This window comes from Drosophila novamexicana, unplaced genomic scaffold, assembly GCF_003285875.2.
Source record: "Drosophila novamexicana strain 15010-1031.04,08,12 unplaced genomic scaffold, DnovRS2.1 tig00000986-arrow-arrow-pilon, whole genome shotgun sequence".
Taxonomy (NCBI): domain Eukaryota; kingdom Metazoa; phylum Arthropoda; class Insecta; order Diptera; family Drosophilidae; genus Drosophila; species Drosophila novamexicana.
The window spans coordinates 810,582-819,915 of record NW_020824835.1 but is presented as its reverse complement, the minus strand read 5'-3'; the positions used below and the strand labels follow the sequence as shown (position 1 = coordinate 819,915).

At 37.0% G+C, this 9,334-nt stretch overlaps 1 protein-coding gene across 1 annotated transcript; it reads right to left on the bottom strand.

Annotated features, from left to right (window-relative positions):
• Positions 1-2,132: 2,132 nt before the first annotated feature.
• Positions 2,133-6,743, bottom strand: LOC115765630 (modular serine protease). Its single transcript, XM_030709281.1, has 5 exons — positions 6,550-6,743; positions 4,956-5,265; positions 4,411-4,889; positions 3,783-4,335; positions 2,133-2,874 (listed from the first exon to the last, which is right to left on the bottom strand). Exons 1-5 carry the CDS (start codon positions 6,614-6,616, stop codon positions 2,370-2,372), a joined length of 1,914 nt encoding a protein of 637 aa, XP_030565141.1. The 5' UTR covers positions 6,617-6,743; the 3' UTR covers positions 2,133-2,369.
• Positions 6,744-9,334: the final 2,591 nt, after the last annotated feature.

Genomic DNA, 9,334 nt, shown 5'->3' with positions numbered 1-9,334 from the left:
TCAAACATTAAGATATTAAAAGGACATTTGAACAATTCAAAAAAATGCCCATGAAATGCATTAATTCAAGGAACGTACATATTAGTGTTGATCACATATTTTACATATATAATGTACATACTTTATGTTGTCCCAATAAAATGCTCTCTTTATTTGAATTCTAATAAATAAAAAATAATATAAATAAATAAATAATATACATATATATTTTACATATATATATATATGTATATTATTTATTAATATTATATATTTATTTATATATATATATATATGTAAATAATATATAAAAGAGTTTTTCCTCCTCTGAACGACTGATTGGTGATCAAACCTTAAGAGCTGGGAATCTGAAAATTTTACTGTATTTACCTGATGTGATGGAGGTGCTGCCAAGACAGGGTTTTGGAAAATGGGAAAAATCGCGAAAAACGATTGATATTTTGTTTTGTGAAACACATCTCAAATAAATGTTCAACAAAAACCTTGGAAATTAATTTGAGCGCGAAACGCCACCCACCAAATATTTGACACCCATTTCCACCAAGAAGGAATACATTTTTGGAAAAGTGTGAAACACCCCTCAAGTGAATATGAGCAAAGAACTTAGAAATTAAGTATGAGGACAATTGGATGGTAAACAAAAAAGTTTCATACAAACGTTTTGCGCGATTTTTATACCCTGACCCATTAAAAATGGGTATAAGGGTATATTGTATTTGTGCGAAAGCCAAATGTATGTAACAGGCAGAAGGAAGCATCTCCGACCCCATAAATTATATATATTCTTGATCAGCATCAATAGCCGAGTCGATCTAGCCATGTCCGTCTGTCTGTCCGTCCGTCCGTGTGTATGAACGCAAGGATCTCAGAACCTATAGGAGCTAGAAATTTTAGATGTAAGTGCTCCTAGTTCCCGCGCAGATCAAGTTTGTTTCCGATAATCGATACCTTACTCCGTTTCCAAGCAATCGATAAAAATCGATATCGATATCCTGTTTTTTGGGCAATTTTGGTAAATAATAAGAGCTAGTGTCACCAAACTTGACATATAGCTTCTAAAATAGAATATATATATACATTTGATGTTGGAAGAAGAGGGTTCAGGGTATCCCCTAGTCGGGAGCTCCCGACTAGAACCTCTTACTTGTTTCATACTTGCGGGTGGAATTTATACTTAAGGAATTATCTTCTACCCGATTCTCATAAATTAAAGTAAGTCCTATGAGAAGCCTATGGCCTTCACTTTAAGTGGAAGAGGTGGCGGCTGTAATATTGGAGGAGACGGCAACTTAAGCAAAGGAGGATGTCGCTTCAACTAAGTAGGAGACGAAAGCTTGAACAAAGAAGGATGCGGGGGCTTCAAAATTGAAGAAAGTGGCAGCTCGATCAATGGAGGAGACGACGTCCTTAACTATGGAGGAGACGACGGCTTCACAGCAACGGCTTGGGAACACATCAACTTAAGCGTATTCAACTATGGAGTAGACAGTAGTTATGGCTATGGCGGAGGCCATTGAAAAAGCTGGTGAGTATTATAAACATAATTAGTTATTAAGCTTACAATTATTGTTTCAACTCTTACAATCGTTTTTATGCTTGCTTATGTTAAGCTGAGCTGAAAATTAACCAGAAACGTATTTAAAAATATTGATCTACTACGCGATTCTCACTACAAATTGTAAGCTAGTACTCATTATCTCTGCTTTTCTATTCTTCGTTCGTCTCCCCCCTTCTGTTAGATTACGATAAAATAATCATTCGTCTAAATTTATAGTTAAGAACGTTATTGCAAACATATATTTATTTATATTATTAAAACTGTTTTTCTATCTCTGACTGATTGACTGATTGGTGATTAACGCACAGCCCGAACCATAAGATCTTTTTGTTGCTTATAATTCTCAAGAAGTTATGGCTTCAAACTCATGAAAAGGGTTTGCTAATCTAGAGTTAGGAGAAAAGTCGCTGTTGGCAAAAAGGGTAGGCTCTTGCTCACCCTTGAGCTATAAAATGCCAATTCAATAACTCATAATTCTGATTGAGACCAGTTATAGTTAAGTATTTTATTTTACATAAACATATAAATGAATTATATTTTATGAAACGATTACATACATATTTTTGGTAGAGATATATTTGGAATAATATTATTATATTTCGAAATGAAGATTATAAAATTTATATTAATAAATTTGTCTTTTTGCAGCTAGCTACCAGAACTTTTATTAACACTCATTTCTTTTTTTTTTTTAAATACAGAGTGTAGATTATTCTTCGAGTAACTACCACTGAGTGTTCTCTAGATATTTCAACATAAAATGTTTATATTAAAACTAAATTATCTCTATATATATTCAAGTATTGCAGACTTAAGATCTGAATTCAATACTCTTTTTGAGAGCATCATTGATCATATCTTCAAAATATTGTATGTTTGTGAGTAATGTTAAACTTTGGGCACACTGGCCCGCATTCGGGGCACTGCTAATGACGCCATACAAGTAGTGCCGGCTCGTATCCCGCGAGAAGCTCTGCGTCTCTCGCTGCGCCGTAAAGCCGCCTCCGCTGTCGCCGTGGCATGCCAGAGACTTGCCCTGCGTATACATGCAGAACTTATCGGGACTTATATCCCGCAGATGGGTGGCGCAGACGGCGTTCATTTTCGATTCGGCCGGCACAAACTGCAACTCGCGCTTATCCTTAAAATTCCAGCCCGCAAATTGACCACGCACCTCGTTATTGACGGTCTCCTTCAAGGCATAGTCGAAGAAGTATACGCACACCGGCCGAATGACATTGCTCAGCTGGTAGGGCTCTTTCAGTACGATGAGCGCCAAATCGTCGCGGAAATTGTCCTCACGCCCCTTGTAGCGGCTGTATAAATGCATTATATCAGGTTAATCGGAATATTGCAGGGTAAGTAAAAATAAATATTTTATTACATTAAAATATAAACTATACTCTAATAATACCGTAATAAATATATTCCAATTTAAATGTTTCTTAATACCCTAGCCCTAAGAATATATTTGTATCCTGAAATGTAATATATGTAATATCTAAAGCATATCCGACCCCATAAAGTATATATATACTTGATCAGCATCAATAACCCATTCGACTTTGTCATCTCCGTATATTTGACCATCCGTCGCTCCGACTGACCGTGTGTATAATGCGTCGATCTCGGGATCTATGAGAGTTAGAGTCTTGAACGTGCATGCAAGTAGGTCCTCCTTGTGCATGCGCAGTGCGAGATTGTTTCCGATGATCGATATCTTGCCCCGATTCCAAGCAATCAATAAGAATCGATATAGAAATTCTGTTTTCTAAGCAAAACTCTTTGGTTTTATTGCCTAGAGTCACCGAATTTTAAATGTCGACCATCGGTCACATAGATGGATTGACAGCAGACCTTCAGACGGACATGTCTAGATCGACTCAGTTCTTTGTACTCATCAAGTATATACATATTGTATGGAAATGCCTTCGTCTGCCTATTACATACATTTGCGGAATACATTAAACTCTTCTTACCTATTTTTAATGGGTTCAGAGTGTTAAAAAAAATAAAATGAATAAAATGACTAGATGAACTCCATTACTAAAATGTCTTCAGTTGGTTTAGGTTAGAACAGGAGTCTATGGGATCTGCTTTTCTCAACCAATTTATAATGATAGAATCCAATGAATGCTTGGATAAATCTCGGCAGGATCACTTGAATAAAACACTTTCGAAAAATCGGTAGCTCTTTTAATAAAAGTAAAAATCCAACACTTACGGTGCCACTTTAATGTCCTTCACGTCCCGTTTGCGATCCTCGTTGGTGACATCATCGTACCCCCTATAGAGCTTAGCGGCAACCACGCTAAATGTTTCGAAACTGTAGGTTTGCTCAGACACCGCGCTGTACACACAATGGGCGGCCGTGATGACCAAGTCGGGAGTGAGCAGGGTGCCGCCGCAGATGAAATTGTAGACCTTCTCGTTGAGCAAGACGTAGAGGCCGACGTGCCAGGGCACCACCGTGTTGTTGACGGAGTAGCCAAAGGCCGAGAATTGCTTGATGGGTGTCGCAATCTGTCCGCACTCCTGATCGCAGCGCTCCCGCTCACGGCTCCAGTGGCCGCTGGGCAGACACTTGATATCAGGCAGCGTAGTCCTGAGCGTTTGGAAGCCGGTGGCGCAGACGAACTTCACCTCGGTGCCAGGTGGATGGTAGCGTTCACCGCAATTAACCTGCTGCCCGTTATAAATACACGTCGCCCTTGTGGAATAGCCGCTGAACAGGTTATTGGAGTGGCCGCTCGAGTTACGCAAGGAATCGCAGTATTCTGAAAGCCAAGAATAAGTACCATTAGCTATAAAGATCAGGTCCTGTCCAGCAATTGTTGCCCTCATTTACTCACTCACGCATTTTGGCACAATGGGAAGACTCCACTTGCGATTGGCGCAGTGGCTGCTCTCGGCGCCCTCCAGCACGTAGCCGGGATTGCAAGAGAAGTAGACGGTCGCCCTGATAATAGGTGGCGTCAGATAGGTGCCATGATGATCCTTCAGTATGGGCTGTTCATCACCAAACGGCAGTGGGCAACCCAGCTGATCCGTAGGCTCCACCAACGGCTGTTCTGAGGGCTTTCCGGTTGTATTGCACAACAATGGCGCCTCGTCGGACCCATCAAAGCAGTCGGTCTTGCCATTGCAAGTCAACTGGTTGGAAATGCAGCCGCCACTGGCGCATTTGAACGCATAGCCCGGGCACTCGATGTGTCCGCACATCATAACCGACTCGTCAAAGCCATTGCCGTCTCCACAGTCATCCTTGCCATCGCACAGATACTTGCTCTTATCAATGCATATGCCAGAGAGGCACTTGATTTCGTTGCTCCTAGAAATCGAAACCGATGCTTTTATCTGGCCAATCGAACCACTATTTCAACCACTAAGCACTCACTGACAGTTGCCCTGATGGAGTTTATCGAACGCCCGTATATCGTCATCGGTGCCACATCGCAGCACCGTCTCATCCGATCCATCTGCGCACTCATTTTTCCCATTGCAGGGCGCCGTGCCGATCACACATGCCCCGTAGCTGCACTGGAAGTAGGGCTTGCTGCAATGCTTTCGGTGCGAGACACACGCCTGACCCGTCTCGTCCGACCCATCTGGGCAGTTCTTGACGCCGTCACACGCATCGAACTTCGATATGCAGCTGCCATTATCGCACTCGAATTTGGTGGGGCCGCAGGCCCCATAAACTGCTCCTATTTGGCATAGAGAAAGTTAGCATGAGCGCTTTATATACAAAAGTAAAAAATATAATAAAAACAAAAAGTGTGCTCGAAAATCTTGATAAGCCAAAAAACTCTAAAATCAGTTGCAAGTCAAATTTCTTGCTTTCGATACCCTACACAAATGTTGAACTAAATTATTTAAACCAAGCTAGTAAAAATATTCCTTATTCAATTAAATTGTAGAAACAGCATTCGACAACAAAGGAGATCATCAGCCGCTACGACGAAAAACTGCTGCGAGCCCTGCGACCTAACAACAAGGCGAATTACTCTAAATTAAATCTTTATATCTTCAATTCCCTTTACTATAAAAACCCGTCATTGTCAATAGCACTCAATGTAAATACTACTTATATAAGCTACAAAACACTGTGGCTATACCCTTCTTTCACTGTCTTTCGCTTGGTAGAGATCAGAAGGCGCTGATCAATCCCAGCGCATAATAAAACAGATTGAATTGAAAAAAAAGACAGCTCGAAAATGAAAATACTGAATTTGAAAACAATTATCTATTGCAAAATGCATTATTAGACCGATCCACAGGTCAGTGTTTATATATATTCTATGTATATAGTAAACATAGAGGCAAATAATTATATATTTTAATTTAATTTTTTAAGAAATTTTTTTTATCCAATATTCAAAAGAATACATCAAAATAAATATGTCGACCACTGTATATTCATATATATATATATATATGTATACACATATGTTAAATATATACATATATACATATATAGTTACATATTGTATATATATATATATGCGCATGTAAATGGTATATATATAGAGAACAAACATATCTATGTATATTTGTACGTACACTTTTATATTTTTTAACAATAAACTTAATTTGGTTATAGGCCAATAAGTTTGTCAAATCGGTCGCGTACTGTTTACTTTACTCAAGTTAGGTTTGTTCTTATCTACCTGTGAGATGAGCCTCTCATCGATAGCACAGCAAAAGCAAAAACAATAACAGAGAGCAAAAATTGTAAAGCGAACTCTCTCTCTCTCTCCCTCTCTTTGATTCTTTTAATGCTGGCTCAAATCAAGTTTACGGCAACGGCTCTCACGATCACAAATACTAACTCAAATTCATATTAACATTGGCATGCCTGATATGCAACGACTGTGCACATACAGTGTGTGTGTGTGTATGTATGCATGTGTGTTGTGTGCAGTTGTGTTTTCATTGGGCATTTATTTTTAGACTTTGATATTCTTATTACCATTCTATACTCTACTTACTTGCGCCAAAGCCCAAGCAAATCACGCAGATGCTGAACAAATGTGACTTGAAATATTTCAATAGCATATTCACTATTTTAGTTTTAAAAAGATTACAATTATATGCGTGCACTCATCTGTATTCCTTACAGTATTTATTAATCCGACTTTTAATTAAGATGATTGTGCTATCAGGAAGCAATTACGATCGCGCCGATCGACAGCACAAACAGAACTGGCTTGAAAAATATTAAAACAGCGTTTGATATGCATGAAAAAATTTGCAACGCGTCGAACTCTTAATACCCTAAAACATTAATTGCGCTCAAGTTAGCTTTGATATGTACTGAGATGTTTGTATGGTCCATCTTTAAAATATGTCACTCGAAAATAGATGGCTTTAATATATTTAACCAAGTCGTTCTCACATGATTCACATTTCCCGCAAAAATACTGTACGCTTACTCTGCAAGAGTATTAAACTGGAACTGTGAAATGCTGAAACGAGTTTTAAGAGCGCAAACTGAAAGAACATCAGATTTTAGAGAGTGGATTCCTGCTCTTTAAATGCTTAAGGGAATGTTGAATGATTAAAAATAAATAAACAATTTATGGAAATCTTTATTTAGTATATTTAGTTAATAATCAATGAATACGTAAGAAAAATACATCTGCATGGCCAAGTACATGCAAATTAATTAATGGAATACGTTATAAAACCCTTAAAACACTTGCTATTCTAACGGAACATTCTCTTTTCCCTATGAAAACTTATTGCGTTTTAAATTAAAAATATTGCAAATTGATACGAATTTAAATTTATCTGCGAGACTTGGATACAGAATCCTAAATCGTATCTTAAAGTGTGCTCGTTATCGATATGTCCTATTTGTGTGTCCAAGACTAAACGATGAATGCTAGCGATGGGCAGGTACAGGGTGATTAGAGCGAACAATCTGGCGCCCTCTGTCAGTCGATAGCCAAACTAACAGTGCGGGACATTCGTGGCAGTCAGCTTTCTGTCAGCTTGGTCACCACTGCGCATATTAAGACCCAGGTGGCGCTGCCAACGGGCGCCCTCCATGATTCCGCTTTAAAAGTTCGACTTTTGTTTTGAGATTTTAGTTCAAATTTTTATTCGCTTTATTTTTATTTACCACACTCTCACTGGTTTTTTGCCTTTTATTTATAGTACGTATAGTTTATATTGATAATTTACAGCTTACGGCTCTAACATAGAATGGCGTTAAATTAAAAATTACATAGCATACGAGCATAAACGATTTGTCTACCCTACACAAAATGACAGTATTTTGCATGTTTGTTCATTTCTGTACGCATGACGGGTTTTTTTTTTTTTTTTTGGGCTTCGTTTATACATGAGTGTTAAGGAATAGAAAAACATTATTAATGTCAATTAGGTGATGAGGCTGTCAGGGGTAAGATAAATTAAGAAAGCCACAAGAATGTACAATAATCGTAATGTAGCCTTTTATTAATACACGTACGTACACATGCACATATACACACATACATATGTATTACATAAGTAAGTAGTAGGTAAGTTTGTAGAATGCAATAAATTCTAACGCCGACGCGCTCCGTTTCATTTTTACGTATATCCGTTGCTACGACAATTCACATTTAAATCATTAGATATTGTATTTTTAGCTTCTTTTTTTTTAGGGGGAGGGGAGCTCTCTTGGCCACGTACTCCACGCTTCTTTGTTTTGTTGTTTACGTATATGTTTCATTTTGTTTGCATTTAAAATCTATAACATTTAACTTATCTCTTACGTACTTTCGTTTGTTGCAAATATTCTCTTATTGTTGTTCATTTATACTCGATTTTCATGTAAAATACACAAATATAAATATATATATATGTATATATATATTTTGAGATTTATGTATATGTATATATATATATATATATATTTATCTGTTAAACCTTATGCGCTAGTTACGTATACATCATGTGAAGGTTGCTTGGTTAGCCCTTAAGTGAATCGAACTGAAAAGAATATCAACTCGGAGGTCGCATCGAGCACAGCTCGCTGCTTGGCCGAAAGATATCGATAGCTTTCGATAACGATAATGTTATCGGTATGGTTATCATCTCTATCATAGCATTCAACTTACGAACAATTAACGAAACGAGATCAAAAGCAATTTCGCATGCACAACAAACGCGGATCGCAAGTGCGACCCGCTGATTTCCGAAAGAACTCTAAGCTCTTATTTTATATGAAGACAAAACGAAACAACAAAAATCGTAACTAAAATAATAACACAATTAATTCATTCGTTTTTCTTTAATTTTCGTTTGTTTTTTTTTTTTTTTAGATTTTTTCAAAACCAATAATTTATTCGTTTTGCCGAAGCAAAGTTTTTGTTTTTCTGCTTGTTGTTGTCAGATAATCTCATAAACGCTTTTCATTAAACTAAACATAATAAAAATAGGATTTAATTTAGTTTAAAAACTTTAAAAATTATTTAAAGAAAACAGCTTCACGTTTATTTTTGTTGATGTTTGTGTTGTGTGGCGTTGTTGTTGTTGCACGCTTAAAAAGCCTAAGACGAAAACTAAACAAATTAATTTAAAATTAAACAGAGTTAACTAAAATTGCATTAAGTTTAAGCATGAACTATACACATTTTTTTATTATAATAATTCTTTTTTTTTTTGTTTTTTAGTTTTCTATTATTCTCTTTTTGTTTTTGTAATATACTTTTACTTTGCTAACGAATTCTATTTATATTTAAGTTAAATTTTCAATAGTTTTGTTTTTAAGTAATGTTTGTT